Source organism: Capra hircus, chromosome 2 (genome assembly GCF_001704415.2).
Source record: "Capra hircus breed San Clemente chromosome 2, ASM170441v1, whole genome shotgun sequence".
Classification (NCBI taxonomy): domain Eukaryota; kingdom Metazoa; phylum Chordata; class Mammalia; order Artiodactyla; family Bovidae; genus Capra; species Capra hircus.
Genome location: NC_030809.1, coordinates 45,561,684 through 45,584,578, shown reverse-complemented (window position 1 = coordinate 45,584,578; position 22,895 = coordinate 45,561,684). Strand labels below are relative to the sequence as shown.

The 22,895-nt window shown below is 39.6% G+C and overlaps 1 protein-coding gene across 2 annotated transcripts in view; it reads left to right on the top strand.

Moving 5' to 3' along the window:
• CDK15 (cyclin dependent kinase 15) overlaps nucleotides 1-22,895 on the top strand; it is a 92,232-nt gene that overhangs the window by 18,317 nt on the left and 51,020 nt on the right. For both annotated transcript variants that reach the window (XM_005676378.3, XM_005676377.3), the window contains exons 5-8: nucleotides 95-189; nucleotides 1,324-1,386; nucleotides 6,889-7,012; nucleotides 8,817-8,937. In XM_005676378.3, the coding sequence (XP_005676435.2) occupies nucleotides 95-189; nucleotides 1,324-1,386; nucleotides 6,889-7,012; nucleotides 8,817-8,937 (403 nt within the window). The remainder of the gene's footprint in view (nucleotides 1-94; nucleotides 190-1,323; nucleotides 1,387-6,888; nucleotides 7,013-8,816; nucleotides 8,938-22,895) is intronic.

Here is a 22,895-nt window from a genome sequence, read left to right as displayed (position 1 = left end):
CTTGAAATGTTTAAAAAACAAATAGTGCTTGATATTTTTAAAGCAGTACTTTCATGGTCAATGATTTAATTAAATTTTTGTTTAATTTTTCTAGCTTCACTCCTGAAGGGTTTGAAACATGCCAACATCGTGCTGCTGCATGACATAATACACACCAAAGAGACACTGACATTCGTATTTGAATATGTGGTGAGTTGTCCCAGCATTTTGCAAAGTGTAAGGGAAAAGCCTGGTGCTTGTAGGATGAATCTGTTAATATTTTATGGCATGACAGAACTTTCATAACCATGTGAAAAGTGTCATGAAAATTTTCATTATTGGAAATTTCACTACTCTTCTTACGCTTTTTTACCCACTATTTTTGTTGCCTTTTTCCCCCTCTCACTAGCAAGAATGAACGTTGCAAATTTGCCTCCTAAATAAAACTTTTGCACTTATTTTTTAATCTAGTTTTAGTCACTATGTGAGGAGAGACCACAATTTTTTTCACTGACAATAATGACATAAACCACAGGGTTTTAAAAAACTCCATATAAGTTTACTATAGAATAAATCATTTTGTATTTTTGAAAGATAAAAAGCCATTTGAATATTAGCAGAGAGAAAGCATAAAGTATTTGTATCTGACTTGCTTTTCAGGACACTTGGAGAGTACAAATATCCCTACATCGTTGTATTCAGTGGAGTCATTTAAAATGAACCTCTCTTGTGTTATTTCAATACTTTTAGACCAGGAAATTTTTACACATTGTTTTACATTCCTGGATATGTTCCAGTGTCTCCAGTTTACAGTCTATGGAGATTTGAATAGAATTTGTGTCCTACTGGTGTGTGAAAATTGTATAAATCTTAATTATGTTGAATTGGTTGACAGTGCTTATCAGGTCTACTATATCCTACTACTTCTCGGTATAGTCATTCTATTAATTTTTGAGTATGGTATTGAAACTCCAACTAAAAATCTTAATTTATCTACTTTAAAAAATTATAATATATAGTGGAACTATATGTAACTTTGTTCTTTACTTTCCAAGTCTCCTATAAATGTGTTATCATACTTTCATAATTTTAAAAAAATAATAAAAAATTTAAAAAATGAGCCTCTCTTGTGTCAAGAAACAGGGTTCCTTCTAAGAGCAGCTAATTAGAAAGACACACTGCGTTTGACTTCAACAGTGGTGTCTCAGAAAACCTGGTTGTGTACCTTTTGCACGTCATTCTCAAAAATTCTGAGCTTTGTAATACCTCTGAGAGTCAAGTCTGCGGTCTGCTTTGTGACACTGCCCAAGCACTAAACATCACTCTCTCCACCGTTTCGTGTAGCACACAGACCTGGCTCAGTATATGTCTCAGCACCCAGGAGGGCTTCATCCTCATAATGTCAGGGTAAGTACTTTGAGGGCTGGGACTCCCCTCTGGCTTGCCCACAGCAGAATTCTGAAACAGACTGCCATCACAAACTGAAAGCCCATGACACTAGCTAAGAAGATGGACACCATTGATATTCTAGAGAAAAGTTTAAAAAAAATCTGCCCTCAAGATATGGAGCAAAGTCCAGCTGCTTTCTGGGCAACCTAACCCTGTCAGTCATCACCATCAAGCAAATGTGTCTTTAGAAGTATAACCCAATTTAAAAGAACTTCCTCAAAAGGAAAGAAGTGAAGTTAAGCTATCATAAAATAAATACTTTCTTCATAGCAGACTACTGTGCTCTGTGATAAAGTTCATGTTGCACTTGAAGTTCCCAACTAGAACTAGCAAACTACCTTGATTGGTTCTTTATCAGTTATCTTTCTACCTGTTCTATAAGATCCTATTACATGTGGGACCGACTTCCATTTTTCCAGTTATTGGAATAGAAATGTTAAACTCTTAACTAGCTATAATTCCACATCTCTTATAAATTTTAGAAACCATTTTATGTCATATTTTTCATTCTCTAAGGTTTTATTGGCATTAATTGATTGGCCCTTAACATAACCATAAGAGATTTATATGTGATGTACCCATTCATTTAACTAATATTTATGTGTTCATTTATTCATTCATTCAAGATATATTTGAGTACTCAGTACCATATTAAATCCTAAGGTTTCAGTAATGAAAAAGTTGTGTTTCTTATTTTCAATGAGCTGAAGCCCAGCAAGATATATGGACTTAGATAGGTAGTGAGAAGCAAGGTGACGGGGGCTATGGCCATGTTAGTTAGGAACACTATGAGGACTCATAGGGGACTCCAGTCATGGAGGCAAGGGGCAAGGAAGGTTTGAAGACAGGGTTTTGAAGAGAATGAAAACATTTAAAAATACTTAGAGGAAACTAAAATAGAAAACTAACTAGGGGGACCAAGAAGGAATGTCTAGTAGTGTGTTAAGGACTCTGATGAAGATGGAATCTATTAAATTATCTGCATGATCGTGGGATTTATTTTTTATTTTTTTTAATGGCAGCACTTAGTTCAAATAGAGGAGCAGAGAAAGTAGAAAGTTGGACTGATTGAGACACTGGGGCTGTGCCAGACATGTTGGGCCACATATTTGGAGACTATCAAGAGAGAGGCTAAAGGGATGGTCAGGGGCTTCTAAACTGAGTCCAATCTGAGGGAAGGAAGTGAAGACGGGCAGGTTACTGATAGCTAGGGAGAGAGCAGAAGAGTCAAGGAACCAGAGGTTTGATTAAATAGAACAGTTGGAAAAAGAGTAACTGTATGAAAGATAGAACATTTCAGACTTGAGGGATTCTTGTAGCAAGCACTATGCTAAGTGTTTAGCAGGATGGAAAGATGTAGAAGACATGATTCCTATCCTCAAAAGATGTAGAGTCAAAAACAGGAGGTAAGATGTATATACCACCACTATTCCAGGACATTTGTGAACAATATCAAGTAAGAAATAAGATCTAATGTTGTAGATGTGCAAGGAAGTAAAAGATATCTTCTCATTTTTAGAGGTTTTGAAAAGCCAGACCTTACAAGCTGCAATGCTTTTCAGAGGCTGGATTAGGGGAAGATGCTAGAGGAGGAAGGAATGTTTTCAGCGAAGGTTCAGAGCAGGGAAGTAGAGGGTGTGTTCAAGGAAGAAGATCCCAAAGTCACACGGACTGTTGGGGTCGAAGGGACTATAGTTTTTTTCAGTCTCCAGGTGCTAGTCCATTAGTGGGTTATGAAATCAACTGGTAATCAGCAACCAGCATTTTTTTTTTAATGGAATGGGTGAGAAGGGAATGTGTATCTGTGTGCTAAATTGATTCAGTCATGTCCTACTCTTTGCGACGCTATGGACTGTAGCTACCAGGCTCCTCTGCCAATGGGATTCTCCAGGCAAGAAAACTGGTGTGGGTTGTCATGCCCTCCTCAAAGGGATCTTCCTGACCCACAGATCAAACCTGCATCTCTTATGTCTCCCTCATTGGCAGGCAGGCTCTTTTCCACTAGTGCTACCTGAGAAACCCTCTTGAGAAAGGAATAGAAAATATAGTATGCAACACTTGGTAAGAATAAGTTTTATTTTGTGCAGCTTCTTTTCCATTAGAAACTATGCTTCTATCTATGTATGAATGTGGAAACTGGAAGCATATCTATTTCTTATTGTGCAATGCAGTAAGGAAAAAAAAACCTTAAAACACTGGGTTGGTCTAACTTCCTTATTTTGCAGAATTAGAATTCAAGTTTGAAAAGAAATACTTTTCCTGAAGTTATAAAACCAGCTTTTGCCATTGCTCAGAGAGATTCTTGGTTGGGGTTCTTTTCCACTAGTGCCATCCTGAATCTCTGGTCCTGTAGGCCTGAAACAGATACTGTCTTAGTGACATGGAGTACATGAGTCTGGGGGAGTAGATTGGGTATGTGGCTGAGAGCCTTACTTTCTAAGATATGGACTTTATTTCTTAGACAGTAGAGTCATTAAAGGGGCTTGATTGAAAAAGAATGGCATGATCAGAAGGAGATTTATGTAATTGTGGTCTGTGGGATAGATTAAAGAGAGGTGACTGGAGTCAAAGATTTCAGTTAGGAGTTTCCGTGTGGGCTAGCCCAGTGCTTCTCAAGCTTCAGTGAGCACACTAATGACCTGGGGATCTGATTCAGTAAGTCTGATTCAAAGCTCGAGGTCTGCATTTCTAACGTACTCCAAAGTGATACAGATGCTGCTGGTTGAGGACTAAACTTTGAAAGGCAAGGTTCTAGGTCAGAAGTGATAAAGGCCTAAATTAGGAGAGTGAAGGTACTAATGGAAAGGACTGTGGAAAACAACAACAAAGAAGGGTTCGGCTAGGACGTGAGGATAGCAGTGGTGTAGGTGTGAATTGGTGGTAGAAGAAAGTGGACGTATGGGCCACTGATTACTTCACCAGAATTGTTGGGAGATAGAAGCATCAGCAGTGCTTTTTCTAGTTAAGTTCTGGCATACTGGGTTTGAGATGTTATGGGATGTCCAGGTGAACTTCAGACTATATGGGTCCAACAGTTCAGGAAAGAGATCTGAAGTGAAGCTAAAGACTTTCAAATTATCAGAATACAGTTGTTAATTGAAGCAATGTTAGTGGATAAGATGGGTAAGACGAGCATGTAAGGTGATAAGAGAAGGTCAATGATGGAGCCCTAAGGAATATCACCATATTAGATATCAGTAGAGAAAGTGGAGCCTATGGAAAGTACAGTCAGAGCTGTAGGAGAAAAATTAAGAGATTTTGGTACCAAGTAGAGGAAAGAGCATCAGGAAGGAAGACAGAAGCAACAAAGCCAGATCCTGTAAAGTGAAGGAGTGAAAGACATCCATTGGATTTTTGTAGCAAAGGACATTGGTGGGACTTCCCTAGTGGTCCAGTGGCTAAGATTCCAAGCTCTCGATGCTGGGGGATCAGGTTTGATCCCTTTCAGGGATCTAGTTTACACATACTGCAACTAAATTTCAAACATCACAGCAATGATTGAAGATCCTGCATGCCTCAACTATGACCTGGCACAGCCAAAAAAATGAATATTTTAAAAAGACACTGGTGAGCACCGTGAAAACATGATGAATAAAGAGATCGTAGCAGAAATCATTTTGTAGGGGGAGGAATTTTACATTTCAGAGGACAAACAGTTATATATGATGGTGGGACCTGGTGTGTGACCATGAGAGCGAGGGGCTAAAGTGGGTTGGAGAAGCATGAGTTGGAGTGTGGAGGTCGGCTGGACATGTTCTCCTGAGCACTGATGTCAAGGGAACAACAGCTGTGATCCAGGTGTCCAAGTCTTGAGTGAATGGAGAGTGGTAGGAGTTGTGTGGATGACAGTGAGAAGAGGGGTAGAGAAAGATGGCATGGAAATCCAAGGACAAGGGTTTTTACATGAGGGTGGATACAGTGGAATCAAGTTGATGAGCACAAGGGTCTGGTCTGAGAAAAGCAGGATCCTGGGGAGTTTGCCTCCCACGGCACAGCTGTGGCTGTATGGGCTCCATACCGGTCCCATATCAAGGTCTCCAAGCCATTTAAGAATGTTAAAATTCTCTTGAGGCTCCTATTTCAGATATTTGCTGGTTCTATGAGTCTTTCTCATCCCAGTTCTTTCTCTTTCTTCCTGGTACCACACACTGTTATTCATTTTTACCATTCACTTTTTATTCACTTGTTATTCATTTTTACCATCACTCAACTGTCAAGGCACAAAAATCCTATACCGACATATAAACACATTCTTAAATGGTTTGGGGGCCTTGATATGGGACCTGCATGGAGCTCACACAGCCACAGCTGTGCCATGGGAGGCAAACTCTCCAGGATCTTGCTTTGCTCAGACCATGGCGCATATCAACTTGATCCCAATGTGTCCAAGTCTTTGTTAGGTCATTACAGGTTCTATAAAAGCATCTCTGAAGTTCCTAGTTTCCAAGATGTGATGGAAAAAGTGAATTTATCTGCACAACTTTGTGTCTTCTATTAGGTTCATGTCCCAGAAATGCTGGGGCTGGCTCTTTCTTTTCAAAACTGCTAGAACATGTTCTCAGTTGGCATAAGTCTTTGTAAACACCAACGTTGGTGTTTGCACTCTCAGTTGCCAGTTGCACTGGAAAATAGCAAAAGACACTTGGAATACTAATCATTCTCTTTTTTTCCCTTAGGCTTCTATATTGGTGAGAATCTACTAATGTCTTTGGTTTCTGTACCTTGTAATCACCAGCAATGTTTTAAAATTTGGATCCAGGATGTATTTTTCCTTTTGCTTCCCTCCTCTTTTTTTTTTTTTTTTCTTCTCTCTACTATTTATTCCTTATTCTCTTTTGATTTTTTTTCTTGGTCTAATTTATTTTGGTGTCTTTTCCCTCTGAATCTATACTGTCTATTTCCCTTGTTTTCACTTTGAACTTAAGACTTTAAAAATATGTTTAAAAAGATAATGGTTCCTTTATTTCCTAACACCATCTAAGGATATACTTCCCAGTCTGGTCTCCCTGTGTTCTGTTTTTAAAAGGGTTTTATATCAGAGAGCCTGGAAACCTTAAGCAGTTGTAAACCTTAGAATATCATTTCCAGGTCAACTTTGATCTTGTATGCCAAGTTCATTGGTGGGAAAAAAATTAAATCTTTCACATCTAAATCAATAACTAGTGTTCCAAAGGAAACTTCAAAGTTTCAGTTTAGATTTTTAAGGAAGGGTAATTCCTTCAGTATCAAAGAAATGAGATGTCAGGAAAAACCAGAATCCCTTTGTTTAGGACATGGTCTACTTATTTGACTTTCCTTGTCCTTTTTTCTCCTGTTTGAATGTAAAATCTTTTTTTTTTTTTTTTTGGTCTCTTAAGAGACACTTTTACTATATTCTTTCAGATGACTGGTTTTGATTTAGAGGAGAAATCAACACATAGTGGCTCAAATCTGCTTAGATAAGGTGTTCATTCCTTCCAGCTTTTCATGTTTCAACTTTTGCGGGGCCTGGCATACATCCACCACCAACATGTTCTTCACAGAGACCTGAAACCTCAGAACTTACTCATCAGTCACCTGGGAGAGCTCAAACTGGCTGATTTTGGTAAGTCACCCCCTGAGTCTCTTTCTAGGCTATGAACAATGATGCCTTTGTGTGCATGTGTTTAAAGCGTCAAATAGGCCTGGACTTTGAAAAGTGGGGACCAGGGAACATGACATTTTTTGAGGATATCAAACAACCATACAGTAACTGTGAGGCAAGAAACTGAGAGAGATTGATCGCTTCTCAGGGTTCCATCAAGCCTCAGTCTAATCAGATCCTAAAAAGGGGGCACCCCTATTACCTCACTGCTGTTTTTGATGCAGAGACTTTTGTAGAGTGAATGGTACTTCTTAGGTTTCCCTAAATCTGGGTGGATGTACAAATTCCATCAGACTAGATCAAAGTTATCCCAGGATGACCAGATAAAGAGGTCACCCCCAGACAGTAGGCTGGACTCTTGCTAGAATGGAGGTTCCAGCACACCTATGTCTCTGTACAGGTGGGACTGTATGGTGTGTGTATGTGCGTGTGTTCAGTCGCTTAGTCCTGTCCAACTTTTTTGACCCTACGGACTGTACCCTGCCAAGCTTCTCTGTCCATGGAATTCTCCAGGCAAGCATACAGGAGTGGGTTGCCATTTCCTACTCCGGGGGATCTTCCTGACCCTCAGACCAAAGCCATTTCTTTCGAGTCTTCTGCATTGCATGCCGATTCTTTGCCACTGAGCCACCAGGTACCTGAGGCTTTCATTCCCATCAGAGTGATGCAGATTTACCCTGAGTGTCACTATCTTTCCACTTTAGCAGTTATCACTGTTTATACATATGCACATACATATGTACTTATATGATGGTTTTGTCTCCTCCACTAGACTATGTTATGAGGGCAGCCTGGTTCCATTTTTGCTTCTCATTAAATCCCTAGTACCTGCCACCATCACAGGTACTCAATACATTTTTGTTGAAAAACTGGTTCCATATAAGCTGAGAAGACCCTCTTCTCTGTTTGGCAGATGTCAAATGACACTGCTATAACTGCAGTAAGCATGTAACAGACATTCGTTTATCAAATTCACTACAAGAGTAAACTCATCTATTGAGATTTCATATGGCTATAGATCATGTGATTCTGTGAGCTAAATAGTTAACTGATAAATGTACTGTTTTGCAGAGGAGCAGTTGAGAATGACTCATCTAAGTTCCTGCCAAACTAGCTAATGTGGATTAACAGTCCCTACCCTTTGTCTACTAAACTGGGGATTCCTGAACTGCAGAAATGGAGGGTGGTCACATTAGTTACGAATTGACCTTCCCTTGCTGTTACAGAAACCTCCAATTACAGAGGTGCAAACAAGCTTGAAGCTTAATTTTCTCTCATATAACATCTGGCCTAGGCAGTCAGAGCTTTGTGGAAGCCCCAAAATGTCTTGGTTCATTCTCCTTCTGTCATGTGAGCCCCACCACCCCTAGGTGTTGCCCATTGGCATATTTCAAGATGGCAGCCACCTCCTCCTCACCACAGCCTGGAGGAAGGAGAAAAGGGACCAACACTTAACCCCTCCAGGAAGTTCACGTGTCACTTTTATTCATATCAAATAGGCAAAAATTTAGTTGCCTTGCAACACTTAGCTGCCAGGAAGGCCACATCTAGCTGCAAAGTAGGCTAAATTTAGAGAAATTAATGCGCTGAAGAGGTACACAAGAATCAAGATAGTTGAGTAGCTCTATTAAAAGCACTGAAATTTGTGTATTATTTTTAAAATATCGTTTACTCTGCCAGTTGCACTCCCCTTGGCAGACTCTATCGATGTGCCTCTCCAGGAAGTCTCAGGACAACAAGTTCTGTGCTTTCCCCCTTCGCTCAGGTCTTGCTCGAGCCAAGTCCATTCCCAGCCAGACATATTCTTCAGAAGTTGTGACTCTCTGGTACCGCCCTCCTGATGCCTTGCTGGGAGCCACTGAGTATTCCTCTGAATTGGACATATGGTAAGAGCAAGTGCCAAGAAAATGTGAGTCATCCTACCCATGAAGGTTGCTTTAGTAACTGTGTTACATTTTAGACAATCATTCTAATGGCTTCCCAGGTGGCTCAGTGGTAAAGAATCCGCCTGCCAATGCAGGAGATGTAGGAGACCCGAGTTCAATCCCTGGGCTGAGAAGATCCTCTGGAGAAGGAAATGGCAATCCACTCCAGTATTCTTGCCTGAAGAATCCCTGGCAGGCTACAGTCCATAGAGTTGCAAAGAGTCAGACATGACTCATGAGGGGTTAAGGGGGACTGTGGTGTGAATATAAGAAACCAGACAGACAGATGCTGTCAAGTAGAAACACATTGTTGGGGAGGCTCTGGGATTAAAGAGGTGCAGTGGTGAGTGGGATATCAGTCACTCAACATCCCAGACCTGCAGTGTTACATTGTCTGCTTCTGATTCCTGGAAATATCCCAGTCATTTGTATGGTGAATTTACAGTCACAGCCAGCGCCTCAAAGGTAACAAAATATACGGACTTCTTTCAATTCTTTAGATGGTCTTATATACACTGAAGGCCCTGTTTAAAAAACACTAAGAGGCTAAATCAAGCTTTTGAATTTCCCAAAGTCTTGAGAAAAGTTGGAGAAAATTTCCTGCAGTGTATCTGGAGTCCTTGATTTCCCGATACCCGGTACCATTTCTCAGAGTATCACCTGCTAGTCAAAACCCCTCTGAAACTGTCAGGACTCACTGCTCCATGCTGTCACTTCAAAGGCTTTCAGCGGGCTCTGGTTTTCTCAGCTCTTAATGATCACTTCCTAGTTGTGCTTCACAGACAGTGAAGCTTCTGCTCATCACTTTTAAACTTTGCTTTATTACAGAGCATTTAAAACATTCAAAATACATAAACATACACATCGGTGATTCTTCACCAGGATCAATTTTACTTCCCAGGGACCTTGGCAATGTCTGAGACATTTATTGTCACACTTGGGTAGGGGCGGGGTGCTCCTGGCACCTAGTGGGTAAAGGCCAGGGATGCTACTAAATATCTTACAGTGCACAGAGCAGCCCCCCGCAGTAAAGATGCATCCAGCCCCAAATGCCAATAGTGTCAAGACTGAGAAACCCGATGTAGATTAAGAAGCATAATAAAGCGAACTCCATGAACCCACTACCCAACAAAACAACGAGAACATGGTCAGTATTGCCACATTGGACTTCCCTGGTGGTCCGGTGGTTAGGACTTTGCTCTTCCAGTGCCGGAGGTATGGGTTCCACCTCTGCTCGGGGAGCTAGGATCCCACATGCTGCGTGGCATGGCCAAAAAAGACATTTCCACATTCGCCAGAGCCTGCCCGTCCACAAGAGGGGCTCTACCCTGAATTTTTTTTCTTGTTGTCAGTCCCTCACCTTTTTTTAAATAATACTTTTACATTTTTATGGATTTAAAAAATATTATTTTACCTACTTTTGAGTTTTTATAAAAATGGTACTATATTGTTTTTAGTTTTCTGTGATTTGCTTTTTTTTAAACTCTGTGTATTTATAGGATTTATCCACGTTGATCTCAGTTACACTTTATATTCTGTTGATGAACATTTCAGTTATCTAATTCGATGCTTTTGTTTTTGCTATTTTGAATATACTTGGTACTTATATTTAAGGATTTCTCTAGAGTACTTCAAAGTAGATTTGCTACGTCATGGGGTATATAAATGTTCAACTTCATGAGACAGTGTCCAGTTGTTCTCCAAGTGGTTGTAACAATTTGTGCATCAGCAGTGTATCATAGTCCCTTATCCACATCTGCAGTAGCTTTATAAAATCAGATTTCTTAATTTTTGCTAATCTTGTGGGAAGAATGGTAGCATGCTGTGATCAAATGTGCATTTCCCTAATTACTAATGAGGTTGGAAGTCTTTTCATGGATTATTCGTGGGTTTTCTCCTATGAAATACCTCTGTGTGTCTTTCATTTATTTTCTTTTGGTCTCTATGTCTCTGATAGTCTCTCTCTTTCTTTATTGATTTATAGGAGTTCTTATACTCTGAATACTAATCTTTTATCAGTTATGTGTGTTGCAAGAAGCTTCGTCAGTTCCTGGCTTATATTTTTGTCTTAATGTTGTTTTTTCAAACAAGAGTGCTTTGTTTTAATATTGCTGACCTTAGCAGTCTTTTCCTTTATGGTTAGTCTTTTTGTTCCTTGTTTAAAAAATCCTTCTTTCCCTGAGACCAAAGTGATATTATCTAATAGATTCTTTTAAAAGCTGTAAAATTTTTCTTTTCACTTCAAATTTTTAATATATGTGAAATTGACTCTCTCTGTACTAACCAATTGTCTCACCCCAATTTCTTCAGTGATCTGCCTTGCCAAGTATCTCATATATCAGGTGTCTAGATGCATAGGTCTGTTTCTGGGCCCTCTACTCTATTTGACTGGGGTCAGTTTATCTGTCCCTGTACCAGTGTCCCACTGTATTAATTTCTGTAGCTTTCTAATAATACTTGATTTCTGCTAGGACAAGTCTCACCACCTACTTCATCTTCTTCCTCAGGAGTATCTTAGTTATTTTTCCCCTTTGGTTCTCCATATAAATTTTACTGAATGTAAAAACCCTAGTGGGATTTTCTTTAGAATTGCATTGAAATTATAGAACATTTTGAGGATAGTTAACACCTTTATAATACTGTCTTCCAATTTTAAAACAGTATAGTTCTCCATCTGTTTAATTCATCTATAATGCTTTTTAGTAAAGTTTTATAATTTTCTCTCTAAGCTCTTACATACCTAAAGTAAATGTTCTTTTCTTGTAAGTTGATTTCTGTTGTTTATTGTTTCTTTTTGTTCTTGCATATGGTATCTTTTTTCCATGCATAATTTAGTTATTTTTGACAATGATATGCTAATTCTCCTTGGAATTTTATTTGTGGGATTTTTTTTTTTGAGGCCTTGAATAAAGTGTAGTCTGTCAGAAAGAATTTGCATTTGATTCTGCTAGGTACATTTTTAAAAAATTATTATTGTATTTTACATAAGTGTGGGTCTTCTATTAAGATATTGTTTCTCAATACCATTCCCTACTGAAAATAACTAGGCCTTTTTGGAGAAGTAGCCAGTACTGAGACTGGGGCAAGAAAAGTTTAAAATGAGCTAGGAACATCTTGTTAGGCCAAAATATTTTCTAATAAAATGATCAAAAAATGATGGGAATATGTCAAAAGCATGTGGGAAGCAGCTTGAAGAGACTCCCACTGGCCAAAGCCAATACCTTCTGAGCTTCCAAATAAATAGTGCAGATACTGTATTTTAACACTGAATGACATAAGAATATACGTCGATATGGAAGATAGATAGATAATAGATGGATAGATTGGATGGCATCACCGATTCAATGGACATGAACTTGGGCAAATTCCAGGAGATGGTGAGGAACAGGGAGGCCTGGCATACTGCAGTCCAAAGAGTTGGCCCAGCTTAGCAACTGAGCAACAACAGATGGATGGATAGATGGGTGGATGCTTAGATGGATGGATCCATAGATACATAGGAAGGGAAGCTCCTTTCTGCAGTATAATGCCAACTAATAACTGGGGAAGAAATGATAGAATTAATAAAATCACTATTTTGTAATATATATAGTAGTAACTGGTTCAAATGAGAATCATCAATCCTAAATTAGTGGGGAAGTTTTCATGAGAAATAAAATATTTATTTACATAGTCTCAAAGTACCTCTATAAAAATTACTTATAACAAAAGAAAAAATAGCAACTTTATATCAGAGGAACTTGGCAAACACCACCTTAACGAAGTGATTAGAGTCAGTATCATTAATAATGGGACTGACTACCGTCCATAGGGTCACAAAGAGTTGGACATGACTGAGCAACTGAGCATACTGACATCATCTGCCTCCTAATACGAATCAGAGGAGACAGTATCACGAATGTGGTTTTCCTGAAAACAGAGCATAACCTGAGTCAAATCATGGAGCAGCATCAGATAAACTCATTTTGAGGAACATTCTATGACATAACTATATGGTACTCTTCATTTTATTTTTTTAATACTTTTATTTATTTATTTGGTTGCACTGGGTCTCATTGCTGCTCCTGGGTTTTCTCTAGTTGCAGTGAGCAGGGGCTGCTCTCTAGTTGTGGTGTGTGGAGGGCTTTCGTTGTGTAGTGTGGCAGGCTCCTCACTGTGGTGGCTCCTCTTGTTGTGGAGCACGCGCTATAGGGTACACGGCTCAGTAGCTGCAACTCTCGGGCCTAGAGCACAGGCTCAATATGTGTGGCACACAGGCCTAGTTGCCCCACAGCATGTAGGAGCTTCCCAGACCAGGAATCAAACCTGTGTCTCCTACGCTGGCAGATGGATTCTTTATCACTGAGTCACCAAGGAAGCCCCTAGATTGTACTCCTTCAAAGAGCTATAAAGGAAGAAAAAATTTTCTTCTATTCTCTGAGGTTCAGTGGATGGGTCTGTGAAATAAGCTGACAAAAGACAGATGAACAGAAGAAAAGCATACATGTTTTATTTTATGTTAAAAGTTTTATGTGACATGGGGTAAGTGGCTTCATAAAAAGGAGAGAAAATCCCCAAAGAAACAGCTAGACTTGGAGGCTTTTATACCATTCTGACAAAAGATGATACACTCCTGTGTAAAGAGAACTAACAAGACAAAGAAAAGGGGCTTCTGAACTCTTTAGGGTGATAACTGTGGGAAGGTACATATGTGTATGGGGAACCCTAGTGGTGGATACGGAGAGGGCAGTGGCACCCCACTCCAGTGCTCTTGCCTGGAGAATCCCATAGACGGAGGAGCCTCGTGGGCTGCAGTCCGTGGGGTCACTAAGAGTCGGACAGGACTAAGCGACATCACTTTCACTTTTCACTCTCATGCATTGGAGAAGGAAATGGCAATCCACTCCAGTGTTCTTGCCTGGAGAATCCCAGGGACGGGGGAGCCTGGTGGGCTGCCGTCTATGGGGTCGCACAGAGTCGGACACGACTGAAGCGACTTAGCAGCAGGAGCGGTGGCGGATAAGGGTGACTTATCAACAACTGTTTACATGCCTTCTTGTTGGTGCCATCTCTGCCTCTGGTGATAAGGTTTTTCTCCCCTCTGGGGCTGGGAAAGGGGTCATCTTCACAAGGGGATTTTATGTCCTCCTTATGGGCTTCCCTGGTGGCTCAGATGGTTAAGAATCTGCCTGCAATGCCGGAGACCCAGGTTCGATCCCTGGGTTGAGAATATCCCCTGGGAAAGGGAATGGCAAACCACCGCAGTATTCTTGCCTGGAGAGTTCCATGGACAGAGGAGCCTGGTAGACTACAGTCCATTGTGTAGCAAAGAGTCAGACAGGACTGAGCACCTAACACTTTCACACTTTCAGACAGCCTGAGAGAAGCAAAAGCTCATCCTGTGTCTGCTTTTTCTCAATTGCCTTCAGCTCATACTAATCCTTATACTCGAATGGCATATTTTTGGGGTGGTATTTTCTGTTCCTGTATAGGATCAATGTTTGAAAAGACCAAAAAAAAAAAAAATTAGGGAAATGTCCCAGATTAAAGGGACTAAAGAAGCATGTCTACTAAACACAATGCATGGTCCTAGATTGGATACTGGGGGAGAAAGAGCTAAAGAACCCTCCTGGGACAATCGGTGGATTGCGGTATTGAGATCAGTATTAAGTTTCCTGATTTTGATAACTGCATTGTTGTTGTGTAAAAGAATGCTTTTGTTCTTAGAAGATACATGTGGAAGTATATAAGGGTGAAGAACCATGGAATCTGCCACTTACTCTCCACTGCTTTAGGAAAAAAAAATAGATAAGAGATAGATGGATGATGAAGAAGGCATTGGCACCCCACTCCAGTACTCTTGCCTGGAAAATCCCATGGATGGAGGAGCCTGGTAGGCTGCAGTCCATGATGGGGTCGCTAAGAGTTGGACACAACTGAGCGACTTCACTATCACTTTTCACTTTCATGCATTGGAGAAGGAAATGGCAACCCACTCCAGTGTTCTTGCCTGGAGAATCCCAGGGACAGGGGAGCCTGGTGGGCTGCCGTCTATGGGGTCACACAGAGTCAGACATGACTGAAGCGACTTAGCAGCAGATGGATGATAGAAAAAATGATAAAACCAAAAAGGCGAAGTGTTGGCAATTGGGAATCTGTTTGAAGTATATAAGACAATTCTTTCTACTATTTTTGTAACTTCAATTTTGAAACTATTTCAAAATTAAAGGTTAGCCAAAAAAAAAAAAAGTTGAGAAAAACCTGATGTTTCACCAAAGAAAATGAAGTAGCACTGGCTTTGTTAGAAGCACTGGCCCAGTACATAGTCAATATTTTCAGTCATTTCCTGTGTGTTTGAGAAGGATGTGTATTCCCAAATTGTTGGGTACAGGATTTTACATATGTTCAAAATTTCAAGGTTGTTACTTGTGTTATTCTCAATTTACTTATTTATTTATATACTCAATATTTATTTATTTATTTACTTATTTATTTACACAATTTATTTATATAATTTTTGTCTGTTTAAGCTATCAGGGAAAGAGATATTGAAGTTGTTGACTTGTCATATTTCTATTCGTTTCTGCTTTAGTTACTTTGAAGCTATTTTCATCAAGAAAAAATAAATTCAAAACTGTTCATCATTCACTCATGCACTTTAAATATTATTTTGGAATAACTTTCCTCTTTTGATATAAACCTTTTAGAGCTTTCTTTAGTGTTGGCCTGTTGATGTCAAACTCTGCTTTTGTTTCTTAAGGTAAACTCTCATTGTGAAAGGTATCCCCTTGCTGGGGATGTAATTCTAGACTGACACTATTTTCTCTCCGAACTTGGAGGATATTTCACCAGCTTTGTCTTCCAGTGCTGCTCTTGTGAAGATTACTTTTAGCCTAATTGTAGGGAAGTTTGTTTTTGGCCTTATTGTCTTTCTCTTTTACAGGTGATCTTCCATTGTCTCTGGATATTATAAACATTGGTTGTTGTTTTTTTTTGCCTTCATTATTATGCAGTTTTCACTATAATGTGTCCAATGTGGACTTCTTTTTATTTATCCTGCTTGGTATATATTGTGCTTCTTCTAATTATGAATTCATGTTTTCCATCAGCCATTTTCTTTTTAGTGTTGCCTCTATTCCAGTCTCTCTTTCTGGAGCTCCAATGAAAGATTACCTTTCTATCACCCTTGGCTCTTACCCTCTCTCTTTCATATTTTCAGTCCCTTTAACTCTCTGTGCTACTTTTGGATAATTTCTTCATCTACCAGTTCTTTAAACCCCTCTTAAACTATGTATACCTTAGTTTTTACTGAATATACTAAAGTGTGTGTTATTCCACTGATAAGTGTTTCATTAATTTAATCATGAATAATGATGTGATGCTTACAGAATAAAAACTCAGTCATAAGTTAAAATTATTGTCATTACTCTTATTAATTTGATGATTGTTGTTTGTCCAGTAAAACTCAAAAAGTAATGTAGAAATAGAATAATCATTATCTTTCAGTATTTACTATAATGGTTCACTCTACATAACTGTTAGATATTAGATGTTTACATTGGGAATCCTCTTCTCCTATTTTTTTTCTTTTCAGGGTGAGGAAAATGAGCAGGGAAAAGATTTCCAATTCACAATGGAAGAAAAGGCCATGCAACCCCATAGGGTACAAACTGAATGCTTTTGTAAGGAGGCAGGTGACAGTGGTTGAGCATTAGAGCCTTTGTCCTAATGAAACTAATTATAACAAGAGCCTCTCATTCACGGTAAACCCTGGGAGCAACAGAGTCCATGGCCCAAAGCAAACACTTAAAATATGGAAAATATACCAGTAAGACACATTGGTTATTCCTAGCACTTACAACCAGCATCTTCTAATCTCTCATCATCTTTTCCTCTCTTTCTGATACTTTTTCAGACCTAAAAAGATTCCATTAGCAACTTCAGTGAAAAAAAAAAAAAACCTCAATGCTTTAGGATGATTACACTTTTTGTTTTTACTTTTTGTATTGTGTTAAAATGTATATAACAAAAATTACCATTTTACCTATTTTCAAATGTACAGTTCAGTGGCATCAAGTACCACCACCTCCACTACCCATCTCTAGAACTTTTCATCATCCCAATATGACTCTTTGTACCCATTAAACAATCACTTCTCTTTGCTCCCTCCCCTCAGTCCCTGAGAACCACTATTGTGCTTCTTCTCTCTGTGAATTTGACCACTCTAGTACCTCATATAAATGCAGTCATACAGTATTTGTCCTTCCATGTCTGGCTTTTTTCACTTAGCATAATATTTTCAAGGTTCATCCGTGTTATGGCAAACTGGGTTTTAAAGAAGAATTTCCTTTGATAGTCAAGTCCTCTATCCAAAACTAACTGCAGGCAGATGCTGGATTTAGAACTACAGAAAGTTTTCAGTGCCTGAGAGATTCTTTATGGTCAAATCTCTTGCTGCAAACTTCCAAATATAAAGAGTGGCCCAGGGAAAAGCAAATAGAAATATCATGTCACTGCCATATATCAGGCTGCTCTGAATTAACTTCAATAGTGAAAAGTGAAATATTGACTCACTTCTCCCAACAATGTTCTTATAGACTCCTTGCATCTCCCCAAAACTAAAACTCCTGGGATGGTTTATTTCTCCAGAGATTGCCTGAAGAATTTGAGGAATCTTTCTCTCTCTTATGGGAAGAAATTCGCTCATGCTCAGAATAGAGAAAAGACCAGGAAGAAAGCCAGAAAAAGCAGAAAACATGTTAGCTGTTTCTTCTAACATGACTGAAGAACCACAGTTGGAGCAATAAAATGACCCAGTGCATCTCTCCCTTCTGGAAGGATTCACTGTTTGATGTCACCAGCTCTTTTTTCCCCTGCGTGTGAAGTTTCTCTTCATCTACATGGGCTGCCCCAAGGGTATCTCCACAGAGCAGAAATCCTCTGAGAAGCCTAAAGATATGTAGGGTAAGAAGAGCCACAGGAATGAAGATTTAAGAACAAAACAGAGGAATAAAAAGAAATAGGAGCTGGCTCCCTATCTGGACATGAATGTTCAGAATACTTAAAATGTTTGCTTCAAGACTAGTCTGGGGTGGACAAAATAGGTGATAGCCACACAACTTGCTTAAGAAACAAATAAAAACTATGAAAGTCACACAACTTGTTCACAAAGCAAATTGAAAAAAAAAACAGTTCTGAGGAATAAATGGAAAAAATAAGAAAGTGAGTTGTACATTTTTTAAAGAACAGTACTTACCTGAAAAAAATCCTTCCTTCTTCAAACTTAAGGTACACAGACTTATTTTCTTTCCAGTGCACTGATATTTATGATACAAATAGTCCAGCTTCTGAAATACAGTTGATTTAGGAATTTTGTTTGTCTTGTAAGTATTCTAAGTACATAAGTGCATTGCACACACACACACACACACACACACACACACACACACACACACACATACACACATATATTTTATTAGCCTGCCAGGCTCCTCTGTCCATGGAATTCTCCAGGCAAGAATACTGGAGTGGGTAGCCATTCCCTTTTCCAAGGGATCTTTCCCACCCAGGGATCAAACCTGGGTCTCCTCATTGAAGACAGATTCTTTACCAATTGAGCCCCCAGGGAAGCCCTTATAAAAAACCTTAGACTAGATTGGTAGGTGAGGAAGGTTTAATCTGCCCCTAAGTGAAACTTAAAAAGAAAGACTCAAGAAAATGCCTATATGGCACGAAACACACAAATGCAGATATAAATGGAATTTCAATCAATATCAGCATTTTATTCTTTTATGCAAACATCTCATGTTATTTTGTAGTACTTACACAGTAGTCTTAAAGTCCAGCTTTCTCCAGTATATTTTACATAATACCACTGTCCCAGTGGTGTAGAAGATAAAGGACACTAAGAAATTGTGTAATGAAAAGGACTTCCTTTTTGGTTCCTCACAGCCACCATTATAAAAGGACATGAAAAGGCAACAAGCTCTTTCTTAGCCATGAAATTGAGGGGAGAAAAGGCTCAGTAAACTAGCAATGACTATGGTTTGAACCTCATTTAGAGCACCCTCAAGCCTTCTGGTAATTGGTGAGCTCCTGGGGTTTCTGGAGGTGCCGCAATACTGGATGGAGAGCTGGTTCAAATCTTCAAAAGCCAGGACATTTTCATTTCTATTTTGTATCAGTTAATAAATAATCACTTGTGTTCTATACCCACAGATACATAAATATATATTTGTGTGTGTTTTTCTTTTTCACTTCAAATTGAAATGGCTTGAGACTTTTCAAGAATGCAGAGAAAGCATGAAGGGAAGTGGGTGGAGACCATTTGATGGTATTCACCATCTCAGTTTTTCAGCTGGCTTGTCTCACAGTTGACATTGCTAGCAACCAGGATGTTTTTAAACCATTTGACAGTTTGCTATTACTTTCATTATTCTCCATGTATTGTTTAATTTACACCTTTTGTATCTGTTGCTTTAAAGACAAGAAGTAAAAAGAGTATGAATATTTAAAAGCAAGCCAGTAAGGAGTCTCAAAATGATAATAAAGAAATAGAGGGAAACAATAGAATAGGAAAGACTAGAGATCTCTTCAAGAAAATCAGAGATACTAAGGGAACATTTCATGCAAAGATGGGTTCAATAAAGGACAGAAATCATATGGACTTAAAAGAAACAGAAGATATTAAGAAGAGGTGGCAAGAATACACAGAAGAACTATACAAAAAAAGATCTTCACGACCAAGATAATCACGATGGTGTGATCACTAACCTAGAGGCAGACATCCTGGAATGTGAAGTCAAGTGGGCCTTTGGAAGTATCACTATGAACAAAGCTAGTGGAGGTGATGGAATTCCAGTTGAGCTATTTCAAATCCTGAAAGATGATGCTGTGAAAGTGCTGCACTCAATATGTCAGCAAATTTGGAAAACTCAGCAGGCCACAGGACTGGAAAAGGTCAGTTTCCATTCCAATCCCAAAGAAAGGCTATGCCAAAGAATGCTCAAACTACCACACAATTGCACTCATCTCACATGCTAGTAAAGTAATGCTCAAAATTCTCCAAGCCAGGCTTCAGCAATATGTGAACTTCAGATATTCAAGTTGGATTTAGAAAAGGCAGAGGAACCAGAGATCAAATTGCCAACATCTGCTGGATCATCGAGAAAGCAAAAGAGTTCCAGAAAAACATCTATTTCTGCTTTATCGACTATGCCAAAGCCTTTGACTGTGTGGATCACAAGAAACTGTGGAAAATTCTTCAAGAGATGGGAATACCAGACCACCTAACCTGCCTCTTGAGAAACCTGCATGTAGGTCAGGAAGCAACAGTTAGAACTGGACATGGAACAACAGACTGGTTCCAAATAGGAAAAGGAGTACATCAAGGCTGTACACTGTTACCCTGCTTATTTAACCTCTATGCAGAGTACATCATAAGAAACACTGGGCTGGAAGAAGCACAAGCTAAAATCAAGATTGCCGGGAGAAATATCAATAACCTCAGATATGCAGATGACACCACCCTTACGGCAGAAAGTGAAGAAGAACTAAAGAGCCTCTTGATGAAAGTGAAAAAGTTGGCTTAAAGCTCAACATTCAGAAAACGAAGATCATGGTCCCATCTGGCCCCATCTGGCCCCATCACTTCGTGGGAAATAGATGGGGAAACAGTGGAAAGAGTGTCAGACTTATTTTTCTGGGTTCCAAAATCACTGCAGATGGTGACTGCAGCCATGAAATTAAAAGACGCTTACTCCTTGGAAGAAAAGTTATGACCAACCTAGATAGCATATTCAAAAGCAGAGACATTACTTTGCCAACTAAGGTCCGTCTAGTCAAGGCTATGGTTTTTCCAGTGGTCATGCATGGATGTGAGAGTTGGACTGTGAAGAAAGCTGAGCGTTGAAGAATTGATGCTTTTGAACTGTGGTGTTGGAGAAGACTCTTGAGAGTCCCTTGGACTGCAAGGAGATCCAACCAGTCCATTCTGAAGGAGATCAACCCTGGGTGTTCTTTGGAAGGACTGATGCTAAAGTTGAAACTCCAATATTTTGGCCACCTCATGCAAAGAGTTGACTCATTGGAAAAAGACTCTGATGCTGGGAGGGATTGGGGGCAGGAGGAAAAGGGGATGACAGAGGATGAGATGGCTGGATGGCATCACTGACTCCATGGACATGAGTTTGAGTGAACTCCGGAAGTTGGTGATGTACAGGGAGGCCTAGCATGCTGCGATTCATGGGGTCACAAAGAGTCGGATACAACTGAGTGACTGAACTGAACTGAACTGACAGTCAGATGGAAAAGTGAATATTTATCATGAAAAAGTATTAGTCACTCAGTTGTGTCCAACTCTTTGAGACCCCATGGACTATAGCTCACCAGTGTTCTCTGTGCATGGAATTCTCCAGGCAAGAATACTGGAGTGGGTAACTATTCCCTTCTTTAGGGAATCTTCCCGAGCCAGAGATCGAACCTGGGTGTCTTGCGTTGAAGGCAGATTCTTTACTATATTAATATGAACAATGTTAAAAATGATTTAAAATCAATTTCATAATAAACCTTTAATAATATGATGATAATCAGTCCTGAATATTCATTGGATGGACTGATGCTGAAGCTGAAACTCCAATACTTTGGCCACCTGATGCAAAGATCTGACTCACTAGAAAAGACCCTGATGCTGGGAGAGATTGAAGGCAGGAGAAGGGGACGACAGAGGATGAGATGGTTGGATGTCATCACCGACTCAATGAACATGAGTTTGAGTAAGCTCCGGGAGTTGGTGATGGCCAGGGAAGCCTGGCATGCTGCAGTCCATAGGGTCACAAAGAGTCGGACATGACTAGCGACTGAGCTGAACTGAACTGAATATGATGATCTATACTAAACTATTTTACTTAAATTTTCTTCTGTATCATGCTACAGCAAAACATCAAGATGATTAAGGAAGTTTGCAAAACTATGTGTTATGGTGAAAGAGATTTGGAGTCAAAAATCAGAAAGTATTAGACCATGGGGATAATCTCTATAATCAGTTATTTGAAGTAAGCGAAAGTTGCTCAGTCATGTCCAATCTTTGTGACCCCATGGAATATATGGAATTCTCCAGACCAGAATACTGTAGTGGGTAGCCTTTCCCTTCTCCAGGGGATCTTCCCAACTCAGGGATCGAACCCAGGTCTCCTGCATTGCAGGCAGATTGTTTACCAGCTGAGCCACAAGGGAAGCCCCTTGCAGCATTCTCAAAAAAGTTTTGTGAGAGTAAAAATGTGTGTTACTAGCAAAATCTTACTTCTTACTGTTCCTTAGGAATTACCCTCCAGTTTGACTAAGCAGGAAAGACAATTTATTTTAAGATGAGTGCTAAGTCGCTTCAGTCATGTCTGACTCTTTGCAACCCTATGGACTGTAGCCCCCCAGGCTCCTCTGTCCATGAGATTCTCTAGGCAAGAGTACTGGAGTGGGTTGGCATGCCCTCTCCAGGAGATCCTGCTAACCAAGGGATCAAACCCACGACTCCTGTGTCTCCTTCATTGGCAGATGGATTCTTTACCACTAGCGCCACCTGGGAAGTCCTTTAAAATGTGCATTCTTTGTTTAAATCAGGATGCATTTCAGTCAGTAACATCTTAGTATAGCCATCAACCATGCTGCAGTTGTGACTATAGTTACCCTTGTATGTGTGGGGACATCAAACATGTCAGCATCAAAACTTGCTGAATGGGAGTCAGTGACTTTGAAGACAGGAGAGCTTTATTTCTTTCTTTATTTTTTAACTCTTAGGAAACCAAATGGTTGTGGAGAATAGTGAATCAGACATGGTTAGCAATATTTTTTAAGCTGGAGTCAAAAGTGTAACTTGTACTTGCAAGGTCAGCCTAGGAGCCCAGCACCAATAACTCTTAGTTCTTTTATTTTAAGAAATAAGGATT